At 43.3% G+C, this 26,553-nt stretch overlaps 1 protein-coding gene across 1 annotated transcript in view; it reads left to right on the forward strand.

Annotated features, from left to right (window-relative positions):
* Positions 1-26,553, forward strand: part of csmd2 (CUB and Sushi multiple domains 2) — a 1,856,113-nt gene that overhangs the window by 1,620,436 nt on the left and 209,124 nt on the right. Inside the window, exons 39-41 of the mRNA XM_078566065.1 lie at positions 2,991-3,109; positions 3,210-3,279; positions 16,168-16,284. Coding sequence (XP_078422191.1) covers positions 2,991-3,109; positions 3,210-3,279; positions 16,168-16,284 — 306 coding nt within the window. The remainder of the gene's footprint in view (positions 1-2,990; positions 3,110-3,209; positions 3,280-16,167; positions 16,285-26,553) is intronic.

Raw genomic sequence — 26,553 nt, forward strand, 5'->3', positions numbered from 1 at the left:
TGTGTTCAACTCTCCTGATCACATGGGTTACCACATGACAATTCCAGCTCTTTTGGGCTGAAGAGCAGACCTATCTGTGGAAAGTTCTTCCAATTGGCACACATTAAAATTCTACATTCCCAGATTCACAATATACCCTGGATCACTCGATTAATCAGCTATCTAACACATCAACTAAGTTACAGAGGCAGCATGCTCAAAGGAGGCATCAACTTATCAGAGCACAGAACATTTCCTGGGTGCTAATGCTCCCAAGTGTACAGGGCCTACTGAACACTATTCAAAAAATATCCATACCGTCGAGGAATCATTTTTTAATCCCTGATAAACAAGGTGCACTGCTTCACCCTGGGCAAAGTCCTCTGAAATTCTGTACAGGATCATTTCATGTCTAATTCACACATCGAACTGTCTACTTTGCTGCACTGCTTCATTGTCCTGTGTCTCAACATTGTGTTTCCTTTCACTTTGTTTTTGTACTTCTTTCCCTGGCATCCTCCCTTCCACTGCCTTGGCACAGATTACAAATTCTGTACCCTTGCCTCTGATTCCATCCCCTTTACAGCTGCCCATTAAGGCAGAACCTAATAGTGTACAGTTTCAATGTTGTGTTCAACTTTAAGCTAAGGTTCAGACCCTATATCCATCATGATGTATATAAATCACAACCACTTCCATGTCCGCAATAACATCAACATTAATTAAACCTTTATCCATTTTTTTTTAACTTCCAGGCTTCTACAACTCCCTCCTAAACCTCTTCCTACATAAAATTTAACAGAACTCTGCATCCCGTGTGCTGGTTTGCAGTCAGCCTTGGTTACTTATTAGCCTAATCTTCAATCATCTCTGAGCAGATCAAGCCACATTCCTTGCCCATATTTGCTGTACCCTCCAGGGCCTTGCTTCACCTACCCCTGCAGCTCTCTTCACTGCTACATCCTGGCAACCTGTATGCATTATTAATTGGTTCAAGTAAACAACATGGTTGGCAACAGCTAGTTAGATATAGGAATGACACACTTCAGCATACACAAACAACAGCTCTCAAAGATCTACACTAAAAGGAACTGAAATAGGTCTGAATATTTAAAAGTTGTTCACAGTTTAAGTGAACTGTAAACATTTAAATTAAGTTTTAATTGCAAATTTAACCAAAAAAAGGTTGAGATCCCTGAACAAATCAAACCTTGAGCAGGGTTTATCAGAGGTATCAGCTATTTAATGCTATCCACTTCCATTTAATTTTGACTGTGAGCATGGAATATCAACCAAAAAAAAACTGAACTCCCTTCCTTCCAACACTTGCTAATAAACTTGTCTGTCAGGAGATCACGACTATGCTCGGTAGTCTGTACAGTACTTGTGTGCTATATACGCCCAGACTCTTGGGAACCCAGAGAATTGTTCTGTGTCCTGTAGAATTCTCATTTTTAAAGGAAAAACAAGCTGGAAATCACCTAATGAAAACCAAATTCTGTTTCTTTCAATTTCTGACTGGCAATTTGTTGAGTAACAATAGATATTTGTTTCAGAAATGGATTTTAAAAAATTATTACGTGTTAAATATTTATGATAGCTTGAGTTCCAAAATCATAGTCAATTAACTAGTTTATGGCATTATGCTGGTGGACTGTGCTGCTGCGAAGGAATATTAAAGCTTTCTTTATTGTCCTGCTTTACTCTCTCCTTTGCTGCCACTAAATATTTTACTGAGGCAAATTTTACTTTATCTTCTATACCCTGAGGAGCAACATGAATAAAATTCTCTGCCAAGTATCCGTAACATATGTTGTGATGCGGAGAGAGACAGCTGGCAGCATTTCACAAGAGAGATGACATTGTTTCGCCTTCATCCAGTATATTGTGGGTAATAGTCCCAAAATGACATCATAACTCCAATTTTTATCTGTAAACCATCACTCACAACACTGCAATTAATGTAAAGTTTCCTCAGAAATTACGAATGCTTCCTGAACCCTTGCATCTCAAAAATTTTAATATTTTGATATTTGACTTCCCAATAGTTATGTTGCCAGAAAGCAGTTGAGGAAAATGGAAGCAGTTGAAAAGAATTTGGAAGAAATTCTGTTGTAATACAAATGATAATCAAGAAGAACATTCCTGTAATGTCTGTAATCATGACAAATCTACCATTTTCACTCATTATACCACTTCATCCTCACAGTTGAATTGGTTTTCCTTTTTTTATTATATCACACAATCACAATCCTCGGTGTCTGCCATTCGTCCATGAATGGAGGAAATAAAACAGATTGTCAAAGCCTCTCCCCTCATTAGAACAGTATGTGCACTGTGACTATGGCTGGTTGCATGGAACATGCTGGAGCTAATGGCAATGAAAACAATTAAGTCAATCTTGAGGTCAGAGTACATCTGTGTCAGAGTGCATCAGGGAGATGGCAGTGAAGTGGTTATATCACTTGACTGTAATCTAGAGACTGAGGTTAATGCTTTGGGGACAGGAGTTCAAATCCCACCATGGTGTTGGTGGAGTTTAAATTCAGTTATAATATTTTAATTTTTAAAATCTGGAAGTGAAAGCTAGTCTCAGTCATGGTGACTATGAAGCTATCATTGATTGTCATAAAAACCCATTTAGTTCACTGATGTCCTTTTGGGAAGGAAATCCTTACCTGGTCGAGCCTACCTGTGACTCCAGATCCACAGCAATGTGGCTGACTCTTAATTGCCTTCTAATGGCATAGTAGGCCACACAGTTCAAGGGCAATTAGAGATGGACAACAAATGCTGGCCTTGCCAGCGATAAGTGAGGTTGAAGTGTGGAACCATTCCATAACCACTGGTTACACCACCAAAATATATTGGAAACTATACCTACCAATATGCCATGGAATTACAGTACTAATTGGAACTAAAGCTATAACAATTGTGCCAGAACTTCATATTGTTATCGTTGTTAGAACAGACATGTCCTTCAATAATTGTCCTCTTTCTCTATTTTGTAGCTGTGGGGCTGACTAGTTGTCCAGAACCATTGGTCCCTGCAAATAGTGTGAAGACTGGTGAGAGATATCTAATCAATGATGTTGTGTCCTTTCGATGTGAACCAGGTTACCAATTGCAGGTAATTAATCAATATAGGGATCTGGGGGATTATGGAGCAAGGAGGGGTCTTTGTATATTTCGGTGAATAGTAACTTAAAGACTCCTGTTTATTCTTATAGGGACAGTCACATATTTCTTGCATGCCTGGAACAGTCCGCCGATGGAACTATCCACCTCCATTGTGTATTGGTATGTATCCAGCAACAATTCCACAATGGCATATGTTTTATGCATGTTTAAATTTGCCATTTGCTCTTTGCCTCTTCTTTTAACCCAGTTGCTTAAGGAATGTCAGTTGTCACTAGAAGTTTGAACTTGGCTTATTTAGTAGCATTCTTGCCTTTGAGGCTGTCAGTTGTGGATTCAAGTCCCATTATTGACATGGCACTTCAGTGTTAACATTGGCAGAGGTAGTGTTTTTTTTTATGTGACGTGATATCCAGGCCCGTCTGCATAAATAATCCCGTAGCATTACCTGAAGAAGGACAGCCACCTGCTGTTTCATATTTCTCGCTCAATTAAGAAGAGTTTAACTGATCATTCAGCTCATTTTTGGTTTGTGTGCCCTCTCTGCTCAAATTGTCTGCAGTGCTTTGCTGCAGTGACTGCACTTTAAGTTGATTGTCAAGTATTTTGAGATGGTTTGAGGACATGCATGATACTTCCTTTGCTTATTTTCTGGTTTGAATGGATGCGCTGCTTTCGACCACCCTTCCCCAGCAATAAAACTGTAATTTATCCACAATGTATTTTTAAAATTGATAGCATTTTCTGAACAAAAAGAGAACTTCTAACTGAGTTTCCAAACCCCTGGGATTTTTTAATTTTGCTGTTTCTTGGATTTTCCCTTTTGTTTTTTTTTGCTGTGATTTTGGCTGTACTTTTAATTGTCTCCCTGGCAAATGCTTTGCTCGCAGAAATGAGGTTAGTAAATTAGAAAAGGAGATTTCTTCTTCAGGTACCATGCCCTGACTATCTTTATTAATGACTTGGAGGAGGGGGCAGAGTGTAATGTATCCAAATTAGCTGATGATACAAAAATAGGTGGTAGGGCATGTTGTGATGAGGACATAAGGAATCTGCAAGGAGACATAGATAGGTTGAATGAGTGGGGAACTTGGTCCATGGTTCTGCTTGGCAAGATACTGCAGTGGTTTGACTTTGCCTCCTGCAGACACATGGCTGACCAGGAATCTCGCCAACTCTTACCACCTGCCATCGGCGTATGTTGTTAACACTCAAACTGTTTGACTTGAACTCAGAGCTTATGGCTCTGAGGCACAAACCCCCTAAAGGAGATTTATCTGATACAATTTCACTCCTGTAACCTAATACTGGGATTATTAAACATACGTTTTTTGACACATAGGCGCATTGTGAAGCATTTAGCATTTGCTTGTCCTATATTGCATATTTCTTAGCTCTTCAGTTCATTCACATAGAGTATGACAAGCTGTGCACAAGGCTGATTAGGCCTCTGATATTTATTCAAATAGGTGGCTGCTGAATAATGTTGTCAGAACATTTGGTGCTTATCCTCATGTGGAGGACCAACGTGAACTGAGTGGGTCAACCATCCTGATTATGTCCTGTAATCTCTAGGCAATTCTGAGAATGTGGATATGAAAATTACAATACATTATACCTAATTTTTCATGCAATGGGTACCTGATGTGCTGAAGGAGATTGCATGCCACCATCTGATTATTGGCTCCAGAATTATATAACTTTGCTTTGAGTGACATTGAACAATGCTAATGAAATTGGCCAGTGGCTCGAGAGGGTGGGACTTCCTTCCAGTGAGGGTCAGAGGTTCCATGCTGAGCTTAAGGCAGTCCACAGCGTAATACATCTGTGGGGCACTTTTTTAAAGTTGGTCAGCTCACGACCAACTTTTCCAACGGGGACTTGAGCAATACATACTCCACACATCTCCCTCCTGCCTCCACCCCACGCCGCTGTAAAATCCAGCCCGTTACCTTTCTTCTTATATTTTTCACCTGGCAACTACTGTAACTTTTCTCCACTATTTGCTGGAAATGTACTTTTCTCAGCGCTTAGAAGCATATGTTTCACATTCTCTCTTAAGTTTACTAACTTCACATTTTTAAACTCTTTCAACTTTCAGGAGTAGGTCATTCAGCCCCTCGAGCCTGCTCCAACTTTTGATAAGACCATGGCTGACCTGACTGTGGCCTCAACTCTACTTTCTTGTCTTCCCATAATACCCTTTGATTCCCTTGTCAATCAAGAAGCTATCTAACTCAGCTTTATAAATATTTAATGACCCTGCTTCCACTTCTCTGAAGAAACTAATTCCTCAGAACAATGACCCTCTGAGAGAAAAAAATTCTCCTCAACTCCATCTTAACTGGGAGACCGCTTATTTTTGAAAGTATTTCCTAGTTCTAGTCTGTCCCAAATGGGGAAACATCCTCTCAGCATCCACCCTATCAGTTTCCCTCAGGATCTTATATGTTTCAAGCAGGTCACCTCTCATTCTTCTAGGCTCTCATGGTTACAGGCCCAGCCTGCTCAACCTTTCCTCGTAAGATAGCCCCTTCATCCCAGGAATCAGTTGAGTGATCCTTCTCTGAATTGCTTCTAATGCAATCCCATCCATTCACCATAGAACGATAGAACCATAGAAAAGCAACGGTGCAGAAAGAGGCCATTTAGCCCATGGTGTCTGTGCCGGCCAGAAAGAGAAAAAGGGAAAAAGCCGCTTATTTTAAGTCCACTTTCTATCACCTGGTCCAAAGCTTTCCAGGTTACAGCATTTCAGTTGCAGATCCAGCTATCTTTTAAATACTGGAGGCTGCTTTGGGCTGCAGTAGAATGCTTAAGTTGGAGTTTGGTGACTGAGGGAGTTGATTGATCCTTTGAGTACCGTGAGTACGGTCGGGTAAGTATTTACTACTTTTATCGCTTATAGTTTTTAATGTCTTATTTTGTGGTGCATCGTTTGTAAGGGCTATATTCTGTAACAATGAGGAGCAGGGAAGAAGGGCCCTAGAGTAATTAATATTATTTGATATTAAGTATCTTCCAAAAGGGTTCATTTAATTTAAAGGGGTAAGTCATGGCAAGAGAGCTCAAAGCCGTGGTGTGCTCCTCCTGCTCTATGTGGGAAGCCAGGAACATTTCCTGTGTCTGGGGCCAGCATGTGTGCGGAAAGTGTCTCCAACTGCAGCTCCTGGAAGCCCGAATTCTGGAGCTGGAGTGGCAGCTGGGGACACTGTGGAGCATTTGCGAAGCGGAGAGCATCGTGGATAGCACATATAGAGAGGTGGTCACACCGCAGGCTGAGTCCACAGGCAGGAAGGGAATGGGTGACCACCAGGTAGAGCAAGAGGACTAGCCAGGCAATGCAGGAATCTCCTGTGGCTGTTCCCCTGCAAAACAGATATACCGTTTTGGATAATGTTAAGTGGAATGGCCTCTCAGGGCAAAGCAGCAACTGCCAAATTCGTTGCACCACAGTTAGCTCTGCTGCACAGGGGAGGAGTGAAAAGTGTGAGAATGCAATAGTTATAGGGGATTCAATTTTAAGGGGAATAGATAGACATTCCTGTGGCCGCAAACTAGACTCCAGGATGGTATGTTGCCTTCCTGCTGCTAGGGTCAAGGATGTCTCAGAGCGGCTACAGGACATTCTGAAGGGGGAGGGTGAACAGCCAGTGGTGGTGGTACACATTGGTACAAATGACATAGGTAAAGAAAGGGATGAGGTCCTAAAAGCAGAATTTAGGGAGTTAGGAAGCAAGTTGAAAAGTAGGACCTCAAAGCTAGTGATCTCAGGATTACTACCAGTGCCACGTGCTAATTAGAGTAAAAATAGCAGATTATATTGGATGAATACATGGCTGAAGAGATGGTGTGAGGGCGAGGGTTTGAGATTCCTGGGACATTGGGACCGGTTCTGGGGGAGGTGGGACCAGTACAAACTGGACGGGTCACACCTGGGCAGGACCAGGACTGATGTCCTAGGGGGAATATTTGCTAGAGTGGTTTGGGATGGTTTAAACTAAAATGGCGGGGTGATGGGAACCTTTGCAAGGAGTCAGAGGAGGGGGAATCAAGGACAAGAACAAAAGACAGAAAGGGGAATAAGAAAAGTGATAGGCAGAGAAATCAAGGGCAAGAACCAAACAGGGCCTCAGTGAAAAATAGTGGGAACGGGACTAGTAATGTTAAAAAGACAAGCCTTAAGGCTTTGTGCCTTAACACGAGGAGCATTCACAATAAAGTGGATGAATTAACCACACAAATAGATGTAAACAGGTATGATATAGTCGGGATTACGGAGACATGACTGCAGGGTGACCAGGGATGGGAACTGAACATCCAGGGGTATTCAGTATTTAGGAAGGACAGACAAAAAGGAAAAGGTGGTGAAGTTACATTGCTGGTTGAAGAGGAAATTAATGCAATAGTGAGGAAAAATATTAGCTCCGACGATGTGGAATCTATATGGGTAGAGCTGAGAAAAACTAAGGGGCAAAAAACGTTAGTGGGGGTTGTATATAGACCCCCAAACTGTAGTGATGATATTGGGAATGGCATTAAACAGGAAACTAGAGTCACATGCAATAAAGGAACATCTGTAATTATGGGTGACTTTAATATGCATATAGATTGGGCAAATCAAATTAGTAACAATACTGTAGAGGAGGAATTTCTGGAGTACATACAGGATGCTTTTCTGGACCAATACATTGAGGAATCAACTAGAGAACAGGCCATCCTAGATTGGGTATTGTGTAATGAGAAAGGGATAATTGGCAATCTAGTTGTGCGAGGCCCCTTGGGGATGAGTGACCATAATATGATAGAATTCTTCATCAAGATGGAGAGTGACATAGTTGATTCTGAGACTAGTGTCCTGAATCTTAATAAAGGAAACTACGATGATATGAAGTGTGAGTTGGCTATGATGGTTTGGGAAACGTTACTTAAAGGGATGATGGTGGATAGGCAATGGTAAACATTCAAAGAGTGCATGGGTGAACTGCATTGTTTATTGCTGTCTGGCGCAAAAGTAAAACAGGAAAGTTGGCTAAACCATGGCTTACAAGGGAAATTAAAGATAGTATAAGATCCAAGGAAGAGGCATAGAAATTGGCCAGAAAAAACAACAGACCTGAAGATTGGGAGCAGTTTAGAATTCAGCAAAGGAGGACCAAGGGATTGATTAAGAAGGAAAATAGAGTATGAGAGTAAGCTTGCGGGGAACATAAAAACTGACTGTATAAGTTTCTATAGGTATGTGAAGAGAAAAAGATTGGTGAAGACAAATGTAGGTCTCTTACAGTCAGAAACAGGGGAATTTATAATGGGGAACAAAGAAATGGCAGACCAACTAAATACATACTTTGGTTCTGTCTTCACAAAGGAGGACACAAATAACATATCAGAAATGTTGGGGAACACAGGGTTTAGTGAGAGGGAGGAACTGAAAGAAATCAGTATTAGTAGCGAAATAGTGTTGTGGAAATTGATGGGATTGAAGGCCGATAAATCCCCAGGGCCTGATAATCTACATCCCAGAGTACTTAAGGAAGTGGCCTTAGAAATGGTGAATGCATGGGTGGTCATCTTCCGAGATTCAATAGACTCTGGAACAGTTCCTACAGATTGGAGGGTAGCTAATGTAACCCCACTATTTAAAAAGGGAGGCAGAGAGAAAACAGGGAATTATAGACCTGACGTCGGTAGTGGGGAAAATTCTAGAGCCCATTATAAAAGATTTAATAGCTGAGCACTTGGAAAACAGTGGCAGAATCTGATAGAGTCAGCATGGATTTACAAAAGGGAAATCACGCTTGACAAATCTACTGGAATTTTTTGAGGATGTAACTAGTAGAGTTGATGAGGGGGAGCCAGTGGATGTGGTTTATTTGGACTTTCAGAAGGCTTTCGACAAAGTCCCACATAAGAGATTAGCGTGTAAAATTAAAGCACATGTGATTGGGGGTAGTGTATTGAGATGGATAGAAAACTGGTTGGCAGGCAGGAAACAAAGAGTAGGAATAAACTAATCTTTTTCCGAATGGAAGGCAGTGACTAGTGGGGTACCGCAGGAGTCAGTGTTGGAGCCCCAGCTATTCACAATATATGTTAATGATTTAGATGAGGGAACTAAATGTAATATCTCCAAATTTGTAGACGACACAAAGCTGGGTGGGAGGGTGAGCTGTGAGGAGGATGCAGAGATGCTTCAATGTGATTTAGTCAAGCTGAGCGAGTGGGCAAATTCATGGCAGATGCAGTATAATGTGGAAAAATGTGAGGTTATCCACTTTGGTAGCAAAAACAGGAAGGCAGATTATTATCTGAATGGCTATAAATTGAGAGAGGGGAATGTGCAACCAGACCAGGGTGTCCTTGTACACCAGCCGCTGAAGGTAAGCATGCAGGTGCAGCAGGCGGTAAAGAAGGCAAATGGCATGTTGGCCTTCATAGCGAGAGGATTCGAGTACAGGAGAAGGGATGTCTTGCTGCAATTATACAGGACCTTGGTGAGACCACGCCTGGAACATTGAGTGCAGTTTTGGTCTCCTTATCTGAGGAAGGATGTTCTTGCTATAGGGACAGTGCAGTGAAGGTTTACCAGACTGATTCCTGGGATGGCGGGACTGACATATGAGGAGGGATTGAGTTGGTTATGATTACATTCGCTGGAGTTCAGAAGAATGAGGGGGGATCTCATAGAAACCTATAAAATTCTAACAGGACTAGACAGGATAGATGCAGGAAGCATGTTCCCGATGGTGGGGGAGTCCAGAACCAGGGGTCACGGTCTGAGGATATGGGGTAGACCATTTAGGACTGAGATGAGGAGAAATTTCTTCACCCAGAGAGTGGTGAGCCTGTGGAATTCGCTATCACAGAAAGTAGTTGAGGCTAAAACATTGTATGTTTTCAAGAAGGAGTTAGATATAGCTCTTGGGGCAAAAGGGATCAAAGGCTATGGGGAGAAAGTGGGAGCAGGCTATTGGGCTGGATGATCAACCATGATCATAATGAATGGTGGAGCAGGCTCGAAGGGCCAAATGGCCTACTCCTGCTCCTATTTTCTATGTTTCTATGTAAATAAATTGAGTGCTTCAGCCTTAACCACCAATTTAGGCAGTGAATTCCAGTTGCCCACCACCCTCAGGGTTAAAAAGATTTTCCTCATGTCCTGCCTAATCCTCCTCCAATCACCTTCTCAAGCAAGGAAACCAAAACTATACACAGTACTCAAGATGTGGTTTCACTTACGCCCTATACAATTGTAGCAAAACTTCCCTACTTATATATTCCATTCCCCATTCAACAAACAGCACCATTCCTTTTGCCTTCCTAATCACTTGCTGTACATGCATACTAACTTTTTGTGATTCATGTACCAGGACACCCAGATTCCTCTGTACTGCAGAGTTTTGCAAAATTTCTCCATTTAACTAATATACTGCTTTCCTATTCTTCTTGTCAAAGTGAACAAGTTCACATTTTCCCACATTGTACTCCATCTGCCAAATTTTTGCCCACCCACTTGTTCTACCTAAATCCCATTTGTAGACTTTATGTCCTCCCCACAATTTACTTTCCTACCTTTCTGTGTATCATCAGCAAGTTTAGCTACCATGCATTCAGTCCCTTCATCCAAGTTATTTATCCTAGATTGTAAGTAGTTGAGGCCTCAGTGCTGACCCCTGTGGCACTCCACTGGTCACGCCCCAACAATCCAGAAATGACCCACTTATACCTACTCTCAGCTTCCTGTTAACCAACCAATCCTCTCTATCCATGATAATATGTTACCCCCTACAACATGAATTCTTATTTTGATGTGGCGCCTTGTCAAACACCTTTTGGAAATCCAAGTATATTACATCCACCGGTTCCCCTTTATCCATGTAACATGTTACTTCCTCAAAGAACTATAAGAAATTGGTCAAACATGACTTCCTTTCACAAAACCATGTTGACTCTGCATAATTGCGTTAAGATTTTTAAAGTATGCTTCTATAACCTCCTTAATAATGGATTTTAGCATTTTTCCTTTGACAGAAGTTAGGCTAACTGGCCTGTACTTGCCTGCTTTCGATCTCCCTCCTTTCTTGAATAGAGGAGTTACGGTTTTTATTTTCCAATCTGATTGGACCTTTCCAGGACCTCGGAAATTTTGGAAAATTACAACCAATGCATCTACTACATCAGCAACCACTTATTTTAGGACGCTGGTGTGAATGCCTTCAGGTCCTGGTGACTTATTAGCCTTTTGTTCTAATAGTTTTCTCAGCATCCTTTCCCTGGTGATTGTAATTGTTTTAAGTCCCTCTGTCCCTTTCACCTCTTGATTTACAATTATTTCTGGGGTATTATTTGTGCTTTCTACGGTGAAGACAGACACACAATTTCTGTTCAATGCTTCTGCTGGACCTTCTGAACTTGGATTTAAACCATATTATTGAGTTGGTGACTTTACTTGTTTTTAACCAGCACTGTACTTGACCTAGTATGCAGGGTTCAAATGCAAAAGCTTGTTTCAGCACAGACATCTCCCACCTTGTTAAGCATGATTCACCCAAAAGGGCACCTGATCATGCATCAGAAGTGAAAAGACGTAAAGACAACAGCTTTGTGACTTAACCTACAAAAGGTAGAATTCAGTGTTGGGGCAATGAATTGGTGAATGGAATAATGGCATTTCTCACTGAAGCAACACAACACAATGTACCTGAGTTGGGGTCAAACTGATAGTTTGATAAGTCAACCACAGCTTGTCAACCTTAACAATGTGAAGGGAACAAGACTTTCATTGCATTAACCCACCCCTCGCCTCACCAATTCATCTCAATTATATAGATTTCCTCAGCAGCCCTGATGTTGTGTGTATAGTTTTAATATCAGCTCCCTTTGGGTCAAATCTAGCAGCCAAGGAGGGAGGCTAGCTCTCCCCCAAGGGCCAAACAACTCTGCTGTTGATGTAAATAAAACAACTAACAGCACTTGCAAGTGATATGGGTGCATTTATATATAGTAAAGCTGGGCAGAGACACAAAACTTTCCCCCCTCATTTCAATGTGCTCTAATAGAAAGATTCTCTATAAGTTATTGAGGACTGAATTTTACCAGGTACCGGATTGTGCTTCCGGCAGTGGGTAAGCATAAAATCTAGTCCTAAGGTATTTAATGGAAACGACAGGGGTCTCACCCACTGGCTGGAGAGCTGCTGAGAGCCTCAAATCACCTCTTTTAGGGGATGCCCACTGAAATAATTGCATCTCAGGCACTTAAGTGGCCAGTAGCAGGCCTTCCCTGGGATCAAGGACCCTGAGTGCGTACGTCCCACCTATCAAGAGCTGCTGGCAAATCAGAGGCCAGTGGCTCTCAGTGCTTCACAGTGTCAAATAGATGTAGTAGCTGCAAATGGCACTGCATCAGAGAGGCTCAGGATCAGCAAAGGATCCCAGGCCAACAGGTGAGTGATGGTGGGAAGGGAGGGGTTGTTGGAATGGCCCGTCCTTTCCAATGCTGGCTTCTCAATCAGGGACTGAGCGCCTGACAACACCATCCCCCAGGGGCCTGAAAGCAATCCACCAATGTTTTATTTTCAGGCTATCTATGCAGTGATAGGGTTAGTACCAGTGGCGACAGGATAAGGCCTTTAAGTGGGCAATAATGGCTCACTTAATGGCCTCAATTGGCGACGGGTTGGAAAGGGTCAGGAAGGCAGCCCACGAGTCTTCCCGCCCCGTACTTAATTTGAAGGAGACAGAAAGGTGATGGGGTACCTCCCGCCCAATTAAATGCCCTCCTTTCCACCAAGACTTGCCCGGGGGCATTAAATTTCACCCTATATTTCTAATCTCTATACCTCTGTATGGCATTGTTGGATGGCACTGTGGAGCTAGGCTTGCAGGAACCTTATCAACCAAATAACCAACCAGTAGATTGATACTTTCTACTGTAAAATCGATTTTCAAGCTTAGTTGTGTATTCTTGCATAGCTTGAATTTCTTTTTGATTCCTTCAGTGAAATGACTCTACTTCCCCCCAGCTTCCTACAATAAAACAAAGATTCTGAACTTTCCAAGGAAGAATTCAAGGGCCTCAAGGGCCTGAAGCTATGTCCTTACTCAATGCTTTACTTGCATTTTCTGATGAGTGTAACATATGGCAGTACTATTGCCCGTAAGATTGCAAGTAACTTGGGCGAGAATTTTCTCCCCGTCGAGCGGGCCGGTTGGGAGTGGGCGCAGGCGGGCACGGAGCTGCCTCAGGGAGATTAATTTCATAATGTGAATTTTAAGTAAAGAAGCTAAGAAACCATTTATACATGTGCCCTCATGTGACAGCGTCACATGAGCTGGGGCATGTTTTTACAATGTTCAAAAAATATTTATTAATGTAATAAACCCTTCATGAAACCTCATCCTGCCCCTGGATGAGGTTCCATGAAAAATGCGAAAGCCGCTTAGGCTCTTCGCCTGCCTGCCAACCTTAAGGTTGGACAGGCAGCCCTGTCAATATCTTCAATTGGTTTATTAATGGCCTTAACAGGCTTTTGACATTTCGGCAGGTGCGCAGCTGACTCCGGTGCGCGTCTGCCAAACAGAAGATCGGAATGACGCGCGGTGACATCGTATCACCATGCTTCATTTTACGCGTTGGTGTGCAGGGCCCGCCCCCACATGACAAACAGAAAATTTTCCCCTTGAGCGCTATGTGAATTCACAATTTATTTTTAATTAGCCAGTTGACCCACATCATGTTTTGTGCTTAATGGCTTGCTTTGTGTGGATTGAAGGACTAACTCACTCAGTTCAATTGTTATATTTAGGTTAATGAATTACCCAGCATGCGCGCCCACTGGGTGGTATTTCACTGGTCGGCTGAACTACCCAGTGAAGAATCACTCAATGATGAAACATTAATAGTGAGAGGGCGTACGGAATACCAAAGTTGGCTTGTGAACCATGTGGCTCCTGTTCATTGATTGCCAATTTGCAATGGAGAGAATTCAACTACTTGGTCTCTCCTTCCTCTGAGCCCTTGCAAACTCTTCAAGCAGTTCTTTCTAGCAGCAGTGTTCCCCATGAGAGTTTTAATATATTGTAATTTCTATGAATATAGAGATTTATTTTTGCATTCCAGTTTTCTGTTATTGATGGCAAGTCTTCATATCATCAGTGATGGATGGCAAAGTCTTGTGATCAAATCACATCATTTACAAATGGTGACAATTGATAAATATAAATTTTGTGCAGGGATGGATGTGTAGCCAAGTACCAAAACATAGGCAGAATGAATGTTTTCTGAAGAGAAATGCTGAAAACATGCTCACTAATCCAGGCATTCATGGTGCCGTGCAAGGGGGATATCTTTGTCTAAACAAAAGTGACAGATTGTGGCTAAGGGCAGCTTTGAGTTATTCCGAACAGTACTTCTCAATCCAAAGACACATTACCATGGACATGCTTCAGAATTGGATTAAATGCACATGGAGTTCAAAAGCCATTACATGCCCAGTGGGCACCTAACAGATAATCGTGTTTCAGCTTCTGACCCAGCAAAACTACCAGACTATGGAATAATAATCTTGCAGGTCAAAGGTCTTTAAGTATTTTTTTAAATGAAGAAAAGTGAATTAATTAATCTTTAAAATGTACAGATATCTGCTCTGGATAATAGGCCTTAAATCCTGTTTAGATCCTGAACTAAGGTTACTTGAATATATTCATACTAAGCAACAACTGTGCAAAAAGACTTTTAGTAAATCAATTAAAATTATCCCTCTTAAGTGCTAATGAGATAGATGTAGGAAAAGGCTATTTAGTCGAGTCTAACAACTCCTGTGCACAGGAAAATTAATGATAAAGGGGTGGAGGCAAGATGCTGTGGGTGAGGAAGGAAGTCAGCTCAAACATTGTCCCTCAGTTTTGAGCAGTTGTTGTGGACTAGAGCCAGGTCAGTGACACAATGATTCGCGTTGCATCCAAGGACGGGGACATCCATTCTTTCGTCACGTTTTTTGTACATAAAGCGTTTTGGTAAACTGTTTTAAAACTGTACGGAACCTGTCGGATTCTGCAGCTTGCATTTTGTGTTTGTGAAGTCTTTCAGTTCAATTTTAAGATTGATATGCAATGAGTTTTATGTTTATATCCAAGGCATTTTGGGTCTTTTGCAAATGTAACCGAAACTGGGCACAGCCTGTCAATCAATCAATCTCAATTAAACACGTAGGGGTTGAAAATCCTGTAATTGCTAACTTCAGTGAAAAATACAGTGCGAGTGTAAAGCTTGTTCACCATGACTCACAAGTGACTTTTTCATTAAGATTAGCAAAGTTGAGACTTTTTTTAGCCCCTTTCAGTCTACTTGTAATTGAACATAAATCTTATTAATTTTAGGGTGTAAATTCATTGGTGCCTGATTTCTGACGTGAAAGTGGTGATGCAGCTGTAAAATGCCGCAATTAGAAAGCCCGAGGCCACCCTTGAATTGGGCACCAGGCCTTCCTAATTTAATTGGGTGATTTGCCTGTTCCGTTGCTCTGAAGACAAGACAATAATACCTGGGGAAGGGTGTGGTGCAACAATGAAGGGGGTTTGGGTTGGGGGGTGGTGGCGGGGAGGCCACCAATCAGGATAATGTGAAGCAAGGGGAGCACTCCTTCTCCTGTTGGCTCCATAACTGCAATTTTGTTTTTTCTTAAATTTACTTCTTTGTGATGCTGAAGAATCACGCGCAGAGCAAGTCAGCTTAATATCTGCAATATTGATTTTAACCATTGGGATCTAAAAGAGGTGTCGGGCACCTCATTAATATATGCAAGGAGCCTAATACCTGTTTTAGGCAGCCGCTAGAGTAACTTTGAACATCACCCAGTACAAATTCAGGCATTTTTCCAGTTTGGGATTTTAGTCCCCAAAGTTGTCCTTTGCGCCATTTTAAGCCGGTAAAACAGGTACACCAAGATTCAGTTTCTGTTCCTCCTTTTCTTGCAACTATACATTAAACAAGTATATCTGCTTTTGAATTCTTGATTTTTATAACCATATATTTTCATTTTTATTCAAGCACAATGTGGAGGGACTTCCACAGACACCAATGATGTGATCCTGAGTCCAGGTTTTCCAGGAAATTATCCGAGTTACATGGATTGCATTTGGAGGATTTCATTAGAGGTTGGATTTGGTAAGTTACATAGTGAGGCAGAAGGAAAAGTGCTTCTAATTTGCAGTCACAATTTGCTTTAAGCGAGCGGCGCTGCTTCGGAAAAAGTGACATGTTTTGTGAATTTCAACAAACATGAGATTATTTAGTCATCATGTTTTGTGCTTTTTCAAGCTTCAATTTAGTAAGGGAGACGAAGATTTTTTTTAAATTCCTTTCTTATCATGATGCATTTGGTACAAGAGCTGGCTTTCTTTCATGATAGGTTCAAAGCCAACAAATTAAACACAAAATGCCTGTAGATGTAAGAGTTCTGATGAGGTCGCAAATTCATAAAATTGTCAAGAAATCAATCGCTCAATCATTCCCATGTCAACACAGGCACAAAAGTGACTCACTCTTTATGGTGCAGGAATATATTTATATTGTAATGTCTTCGTATATGAGTAGGGCAAATCAATGACTATTCACCGAAGGCAATATGAAGATTTGGACAGTAGAAATGTCAAAAACATTTAGTATAGAATTATTTTTCCACACAAAGAATCAGTACCATGGATAGAGACCTCTGCATTATTGATAGAATTGGATGGATAGCTGAATATCAATGAAATAAAGACTCACCAGATAAGGATGCACATTTGTGATCAAATATTTTACAAAAGTACAGGATTGTCCCAATCCTTTTGGGAGTGTAAGATTGTTGTGGAATATAATCTTTTAGATTCATATCTGAGAGTTTGTACTTAATTCCCCCTAAGGGTTCAGGGAAGATTTTACTTTAAAAAATTGTTTCCAGTGGCCTGCTGTTGCTAGAAGGTTAAATTATTATAATGGTAGCTGTGCAAGTATGGAACAAAAATTCCAGCCTGAGACTGAATCATAATGCACTCATGTTTTTGCAAAATCCAGTGCATGTTTTGATATTTGATGGAGCAGGCATTTATACCTTGGGTTAAGTCGTGATGCAGGGGTAGATAGATAGTGATGGTATGCGTTTTGTTGATTAAATTAGCTGTGAACATCAGTCATTGCAGCTTCACCTCAAGCCCAAAGTGCCAGTGCCTATGTGCAGGCACATTTGTGATAGATTAAACAATGTGTGCATGACTCTGCATGTCCAGTGATGCTTTGAGTTCAGGCGAAGATCAAGTTCATTTGTGGTGAGTACTCACTCACATCAGCGTGTTTGTACAAACAGCAATAGAGCATGTACAAAGTCTGATGCAAAAAATGTCAGGATCAAAAGTACCAATGCAATTTTTAATGTCTTTAACTTTTTACTTAAGATAATGGAAACTATACCAAGACACAAAATGGTGCATTTCCCATAAATATGGACATTTTTTATGGTATTCCTAATTTCATTTGTACAGTTAGGGTGTTGTTTCCATTATTAGCAGTTCAGCCTGTATGATGCAGCATCTCTAGGCACAGGGTTGAATGGATCCTTACTCCAAGTGCAGAAGTAACAAAGTTTTATATAGCTTTTTAACTTTTGACCTCAGTTGTTCTAGCAATATAAACTGAAACCCTTACGTGCTCTCCCTATAGCCACCTCACACCGGTTAGCACTTCTGTCAATTAATCAGTGATCTTCCTGTCTCTCTCTCTTTTGACCTGGTGCCTTACATGACATTGCCTGAGTTTCCTAACTGTAATTGTATGGGCATCTGCCACACCTGGGTTCATTTATCTAACTTATCTAATTTGATATGCAACCTATTGATTTTCGCTGAATTAATCACCCCAAACACATTCACATATCATGCACAGATGATTATGTCCCTAGAAACTGAAAATTAATTCAGCTAATTTTTCTTAGTTGCAATCCCTTCCTTCCCCGTTTGGAACTGTGTTAGCATTTTAAATGTGCCTTGCATTAATTTGGATGCCACTATTGTTACCTCTCTGAGAGTTGCATGCTTGCTTGATTGTGTAATTACATAATTCTGCGACTCAGAAATTACTATTGGAGAGCAAAAACCCAAACGAGAACATGAGGACTTCGAGATGACACGATATTACTGGAAAAGATAAAAATAGCCACATTCTGAATGGTTAGAAGTTAAATTTCAGTATGGTACCTCAATGAACTGGCTACAGTAGAAAAATGTAGGCTTCAGATTATCTCTTATGTTGTAAAGGTACATTTTTATTGAAGTCTGAATTTACGAATTGACCATCACCATGTATGATCCGAGCCGATGTGTTACATGTTTATAGTGTCTGTCAAACTACTCCACATTAACCACCCCCTCTCTTCCATCCTCTTTGTCCTCTTTTGTCAGTGATAGTGAGGAGAATTTTCTCCCCATCGGAGGGGTTGGGTGTGGTGCTGCTGAGCGGGAGTGGGTGTGTAACTGATCGCCCGCTATTGGCTGCGTGCTGCCATTTTGTGTGTGTGGGCCAATTAAGGCCCACCCAGCATGACACGCACCCAGAAGCGCTGAGCACTCCCTGTGCGGGTGGGGGGAAGAGGCTGAGTTGGGGCCTGCGCTCTTTCGCACATGCCGGCGAGAGAGTGCAGAAATCTCCCTGAGGCAGCTCCATGCCTCGGGGAGTTTAATTTCATTATGAAAAATTTAAATAAAGAAAAAAGGAATTAAGACATGTCCCCTCATGTGACAGTGTCACATGAGCTGGAACATGTCAATGAATTTTAATTTAAAAAATTATTTGATTTATAAATCCTTCATGAAACCTCATCCCGCCCGTGGATGAGGTTTCATGATAACTGCAAAGGCCGCCTGGGCTCTTCGCCTGCCCGCCAACCTTAAGGTTGGACGGGCAGCTCTGTTAATTTTTTTAATTAGTTTTTAAATGGCCTTAATGGACCTTTGACAGTTCGGCGGGCGTGCAACTGACTCCCGTGCACGCCCACCGAACTGAAGATCGGAATGACACGCGGTGACGTCCGTTCTGCCAGGATAATACACTCTTCTCATCACTCTCAACTCACACACTTACAATCCCATCACACATCCACAGGGATCTCACTCACTGCCGGTTCAAGGGACATCACCATTCACTCTCTCACACACACCTTCATCGTCCTCATCCCATACATGGCACCACTCACCACCCACACATGCCACGCATACTTATCATCTGTCTGGCAGGCATCCTGCTTACATTCCATCTCTATCCATGCAGGACAAGCTGGCACACAACAAGAGGGAGAGGTCGCAAACCAGTAAAAGAATGCTTGAAATTTCATGGACTTTGAAAACAGAGCCATCCAGCTGGTTGACGATGACCTGGGCCATTCCTGTGCTGATGCTGAGGTCGGTGGTGCTATAGCAAGTGAGGATCCAGCAGTACAGCATTTATCATATAACCATTCTGTGAGTGATGTGTCCTGTTTCATAGGCCACACCCATGAACTAACTGTCTCCCCTTGCTTCCGCAGTGTGCCTGGGAAACAGCCAATAGAGTCCATGACCCAGGGCCTCCAATCGAGCCCTGAAGGAAACTCAGAAGAGGAATCTGGAGCCACCCTCCTTGAAGTCCCGTCACAGCACTCACCCACACCCTCCACCAGCGCAGAGATACACACTTCAGTAGGAGCTAGCTTAACAGTAGCCTCAGGATGACAATCTGGCGAGCACATGGCACTGTCTAATCCACAGCAGGTGGCAGCAGGGACTTCCCGGGTGTCCGGCACTTGGAAAACTGCTGGAGGCCAGAATTTGCTGCGTCCAAGTCAGATGATGAGCCTCTGGACTTGGTCATGTCATAGTTGCTGAAGCTGCAAAGGCAAGCTAAGGAACATCAGGAAGGGATGTCTGCTGCACCCCTCAGATTGCAAGGCACAATGGAGGAGTCCATCCGCCTTCAGGTTGAGATGATAGTGCCAGCATGCCAACACACCGAGGTCAACACTGGTAGGATGGCGCCATGGAGACCTTAGTCCAAGACATCGCTCCTGCACTGCTGTGCAGGCTCAACTCCATCACTGATGCCATAGTTGGCCTCCAATACTGTGTATGCGAGAGGGGTATGGGGCAGCTCGATCTCACTCCAGCTACCCCTTCTCCTCAAGGAGTCAGCCTGGAGCCCTTGGGCAGCCATAGGGAAGAGGATCAGCAGGTGTACCTCCCTGGGGTGATCCATCCAGGTGACTGCAGGAGTGTCCGACCCATTCAAATACCCTCCTCCTGTGACCTCAGCAGCTTCTGCTCCACAGGCCAAGGAGGATGTCAATGCCAGACAGCAGGACCCCGAAAGCAGGCCAGGGGCCTCCAGGTCTTGGCCTTCCAGAGGGCGCCCACCAAGGTCATCATAGACAGGCTGCCTCCACCTCTGCTGTGGATGTCCAGGGAGCACCAAGACGCAGTGGCAGGGTTAGGAAAGTTAAGAACATGTAGTTGCACAGCCTAGGAATGGGTGTTAATCTCTTATACTGCAATCAAGTGACTATCAGGGCCTCCACTGCGTTTCCATGACAGGAGCATTATCACAAATGGTATGTGCGCTGCCATCAGCCAGACTGGACTCAAACGTTTATAGATGCAACATGAGGATTTATTGTGTCTCCTCACTGCATGGCGTCGTCATCCTCCACAAATCTAGCAGCCATGGGGGCCTCCTGAGCACACCTGCCTCATCTGGCTAGTGTGAGGACCTCATCCCTATTGTCGCTGCCTTTGAGGACCTCCTCATCCTCATCCCCATCAGCATCCTCCTCATCTGAGGAGACCTCCAGCTCCTCCATCTCCCCCTCAGCCAGCTCTTCTTCCCGTTGTAGCACCAGGTTGTAAAGGGCACAGCAGGCGAAGATGATGTGTGACACCTTCTGTGGACTGTATTGCAGGGCTCCACCAGACCGGTCCAGGCACCGGAACCCTCATTTTCAGCATCCCAATAGTTTGCTCCTCCAAGCTGCGAGTTCCAGCATGAACCTCGTTACACCTTCGCTCTGCTGCAGTCTGAGGCCGCTGCACGGGTGTCATCAGCCATGTCCTCTGCTGATAGCCCTTGTCCCTGAGGAGCCATCCCTGCAGCTTCTGTCAGAAGATGTCAGGGATCTGTGACCAACTGAGGATATAGGAGTCATGCACACTCCCTGGAAACCGTGCACTGTCCTGCAGGATACGTTTCTGGTGGCTGGACACCAGCTGCACATTCAGTGAATGGAGTCCCTTGTGGCTGACGTAGTTGACCATGTGTTGCTAGGGAGATCAGAGCACCATGTGACTGCAGTTGATTGCACTGTGGGAAACCTGAAGAAATTCCTATCGCTCTTGCATCCTGTCTCTCTTGGTTCCGGGCGAAATGCAAAAGTTGTGCGCCCTAGCGAAGGTGGCATCCATGACCTGATGGATGCATTTGTGGATGGAGGCTTGTGATATCCCACAGAGGTCACCTGTGGAGCCCTGAAAGGAGCCACTGGCATAGAAATTGAGCGCCACTGTAACTTACACGGCCACTGGCAGTGGATGCCCTCCATGTCCCCGTGGCACCAAATCCTGCAGTAGCTGGCAGATGTGAGCAACCAGTTGCCTAGACATGGGAGTCTTCGGTGACACTGGTTGTTGGTCATCTGCAGGAATGAAAGGCGGTGTCTATAGACCCTGGGTCTAGCCAGACGCTGACCAGCGACAATTCGCTGTGGCTCTTCGACAGTGTGTGCGGGAGCTCCAACCACCCTTTCTTCCTGAGGGTGCTGCTCCTCCCTCTGCACAGCCAGGCGCCTCCATCACTCCCTTCTTTGTCGTCTTCACTCTCTGTATGCCATGAGGCATACAGCTAGGTCACTAGGCTCCATGCTCCTGATATACTGCTCCTGCAGGATGAAAGAGAGAGATGTGTCGGTTAGCATAGGTGTACCAAGAATGCCTTGTATATGAAGGTCCCTTAACACATCCCAGAGACTGCTGGCCATCACTTGGATGGCCAGAGTTTAGTGCGCTGCATGGCTGCCCGAAACCCCACCCACCTTCACCCCACTCCACCCGACCGTTTGGCGGCAGCTTTGCCCATTGGACTTCAGGCTGTGCTTTCAGTTCAGGCGCAGGCATTCTCCTAACCAGCACTGCAAGGCACCACCTTTAGCTTGAACCATGGGGGAGACTGGTCCAAATCGGGATGATGACATTGCAAGGGGCTGTGGGTGCCTTGACCAGTGACAGCTCCATGGCCAGCTTTGGCAAGGAGATTGTATAATGTGCCTAGTTGTTCAACTATTTTGCAGTCCGCTAAAACGTTCATTACTTTGCCGTCTGCGCCCGAGGGGTGAGAACCTCTGGAGAACTTGGTGATGGTGACACTTTGATGCTTCAGCATTGCTTGAGTGGGCAGATAAGCTGAAGCCCGACTCCAATCATATCAATGGCTGTGCCTGAACTGTTGCAGAGGAATGATCACTTTATAATAAGATATCCCTAATGCGTGGCCGCTTCCCTCGCGCACCCTAACCCCAACCTGCATGTGCTTGTGCGCTACATTCAACCACAGGGTAGCCCTTGCCCCCCACCCCAAGCTGCCTCAACCATAGGACAGCCCTAGCTCCCCCCAACACTCCTCAACCTTGAAGTCCAACAGGCGACATCGGGCAAGCACTCTGCAACATTACTGTGTACTCACCTTCGAGTTCCCCTCAAAGTGCAGCCCGTCAAGTGCACACCTTTTATATGCTGTTGCGAGGCACATCGGCGAATAATCACATGGACCGACATGGGTGGTCGACCCAGTCGGGGGTGAGGAGGCAGGAGATGACTCTGGCACTCTGGCCTTATAATGATATGCTGATGTATTGCAGTGAGGTTCCTGACGTCTGATGGAGGGAAATGTGGCTCACCATTGTATCTGTCTTCTCTCTCTCTCCCTCGCACTTTGATTTGAAACCTGTTTGCTTCTCTTATCTGTAAACTGGATTAGCAATGTATTATTTGACATTTTACAGGGGGGAAAAAACTCCATATATTCAAACCTAAAAATTCAGCTGTCATACTGACTTACTAATAACAATTGGTGGAGATGGTGTAGGAGCAGCTAGTGAAGAGAACAGAAATGTTTTTAGCAACAATAATAAGGCATTAAACAGCCTTTAGGAAAGTGTATTTGACAAACCTTTATTTATTGGGGAAAGGAAAAGTGCCATGCACTGTGTTCATTACAACATCACAGGTAGGAAATGCAGTGATGTGTTTTGATATAATTTATGACATTCAGTTCTGTGTTTGTGAACAATGAAGGAAGGTTTACCAAACAGGTTTTCACAGAGATGGATCATTCTTCAGTTTGCCGTAAGACACTTAATTTTCATCAAAGTGAGGTTCCTGGCAGTGTTTCTTTTCCTGAAGTCCCACCGATTCTCAAAGGCACACTGAGTGTTGTCAAGAATTATATTTCTACAAAGCCATGTTTAAAATGTTCTATTTGTTCAAATGTACCCCCTAGAGTGTTCTAGTTATTGATCTGTTTCATCAGATGAAAAATAATCAGTGCTGCTAGAGAGACAGTATTAAAAAAATGATTTTAAAGGTAAAACCTTCCAGCTTTTCTCTTGTGCTCTTTCTAGTTATGGTTCCACATAAACTAAGTTTCCTGGCTATTATTCATACATGTGCTTAAAAACTGTCAGCAGGTTATTCTACTGCAGAGAGTAACATGGCTTAACCCAATCCTGTTCTTATCCAATAACTGGACAAATGCATCTCCAATAGGCTGCTGCTGAGGTGGATGTTTTAATCAAAGGGACCAACTTTTGGTGCCGTTTTAGTTATTTAGTTTGCTCCGTTTAGAAAATCCTAGCTAAAAAATGTCACTAGGTTAGACAATGCAGCAAAGGAAGGGAGTAATTACAAGGCTGTATCGAACATATGAACATACGAATTAGGAACAGAAGTAGGCCATTCATTCCCTCAAGCCTGCTCTGCCTTTCAATAAAATCATGGCTTGATCTGACTGTGGCCTCAACTCCCCTTTCCTTCCTAAGCCCCAACTGAATCAAGAGATTCAGGTAGTGTGAATCAGGATAGCAAACCTAAAATGTTTTGCAAACAGCATTTTAATATCACACCTTGACATGTAATCACGTAAAACTAAGTTTCATTGGCAGACTTTATTGTGTTTTTATACATTCACTGATTATTCTGATAGAAGTGGCCTTTCAGGTCAGTGTGTACTTTGTGAATGCTGCCATTCAGATGACCAAATTAAAACAATGATCTAACTATTGCATGTTCATCAAGAAATAATCTGTATGAGATTATTGTGGTGTTTGTATTACGTGCTTCTTACATTGAGTAACGTGGAATTGATTTCTTTAGATCACTTTATGAATCTACTGTTCCCAGCTAAAAGATAGACTGTGACCTATCTATAATTCATCACAGTAAAAGGTGTATGAATAAACTATAGAGAATACAGAAATCCTCTGGGTAGTTTTGAGTTTTGGTTGTATAATAATGAGCCATTTATGTGAATTTCATGCCAGATACTTGGATTGAAATCCTCACATAAAGAGGCAGATAAAATGTCTCCTTTCAATCTCCAATACCCAGCTTACTTCTAGCCCAAGCTCTTTGCAATAGCTGGAAATGTCTTATCTGAAACCTTATTGGGGACTTCTCCACCATGTTCCTAGGGAGACAGTGGTGTAGTGGTAATGTCACTAGAGGCCTAGGCTAATGCTTTGGGGACATGGTTTCAAATCCTACCATGGCAGCTGGTCAAACTTGAATTCAATTAATAAATCTGGAATTATAAAGCTAGTCTCAGTATTGGTGACCATGAAGCTAACATCAATTGTTGTAAATGCCCATCTGGTTCACTAATGTCCTTTAGGGAAGGAAATCTGCTATCCTTATCTGGTCTAGCCTACATGTGACTCCAGGCGCACAGCAATATGGTTGACTCTTAACTGCCCTCTGAAGTGGTCTAGAAGGCTATTCAGTTCAAGGGCAATTAGGGATGGGCAACAATTACTGGCCTTGCCTGTGATGCCCAAGAATTAAATAAAAGTGAATGTAAGCCCACATACTTGAAAAGGGAGTTAATTTCCAAGTTTGTACTAAAGGCAGGGAGCCTGGTCTCCCAGCCTTGTCTTTTGGGAAAATAGGGCATGTTACCCATGATACAATGGCAAAATACCACAGATGCTGGTCATTGATCTGAAACTTTGAGCTGGAATTTACGCTCCCCCATTGGCAGGTTTGAAGGCAAAGGGACATGTAAAACCCAGCAAGTGGCCTTCCCGCCTCCTACACAACCGCCACTAGCCTGTCTGAAATTTTACAGGGAGCAAAAGAAGTGTCAGGCGGTCCCACGTCCTTGGGCCTAATAAGGCCCTTAAGAAGCTTAGTAATGACCTCTTAAGGGCCTCATCCTGCGGTGCTGGGATTCTACCCATGCCGAGGGCAAGCCTATACCATGCGGGAAGCCCAGCAACTTTAGCTGTGCAGGCTGGTGTCAGGCAAATGGGGGACCTCTTTTGTGGATCCTTTTTGCCCATTGAAATCACCCCTACACCCCCGCCAATGTCATTCTCCGCTTTTTAACCCTTCCCCTTGAACCGGCCCCCACCCTCCTTGCTGAGCTCCCGAACCATGGACTTACTGGTGTCCACGGTGTGCTGAAATTGCAAGCTGTTGCCGTCCCTCTTTGTTGATGCTGCTAGGACTACAGATCTGTTGTCCATCCAATTGCCCGTTCCTCTCTAAAGCGTGACTTATTTCTGAGACAGTGAAGTCTTATCTTAAGGGAATTAAAGCTGCTCCCAGCGGTAAATTGCTGCAGAGAAGCCATCAGGATTGTGGATGGGCTCTCCCCTGACTTTTTAACTGGTGGTTTAGGGACCACAGGCCCCATAGAATCCAGCTTTTTAACTCTGTTTCTCAATCCACAGATGCTGCCAGACCTTTTGTGTATTTCCAGCATTTTCTGTTTTCATTTCATGCTACCCATGTTGTTTGATCCTTTAAAATGAATGGGTCTCTGCAACTTTCAAAATAATTGGCATAAGGAGTAATAGTGATGTGAGGAAAAATGTTTTTCTGGAGTCTGGACCGAACTTCCTGAGGGAAAGGTGGGGGCAAGTTCGATCGAGGTATTCAAAAGGGAGTTGGATTGCAATCTGAAAAGAGAGAATGTGCAAGGTTACAAGGATAAGGCAGGGGAATAGTACTAGCAGAATGCTCTTTCAGAGAGCCAGCACAGACTCGATTGGCCAAATGGCCTCCTTCTGCACTGTAAAGATTCTGTGATTCTGTGAACTTGCTAGTTTGCAAGCCAGTAGGCAAGGCTCCGAGGACTGTGAACTTGGAGAATTAGTCCTGTAGGCTA

The sequence above is a fragment of the Cetorhinus maximus genome, chromosome 21, assembly GCF_964194155.1.
Source record: "Cetorhinus maximus chromosome 21, sCetMax3.hap1.1, whole genome shotgun sequence".
Lineage (NCBI taxonomy): Eukaryota > Metazoa > Chordata > Chondrichthyes > Lamniformes > Cetorhinidae > Cetorhinus > Cetorhinus maximus.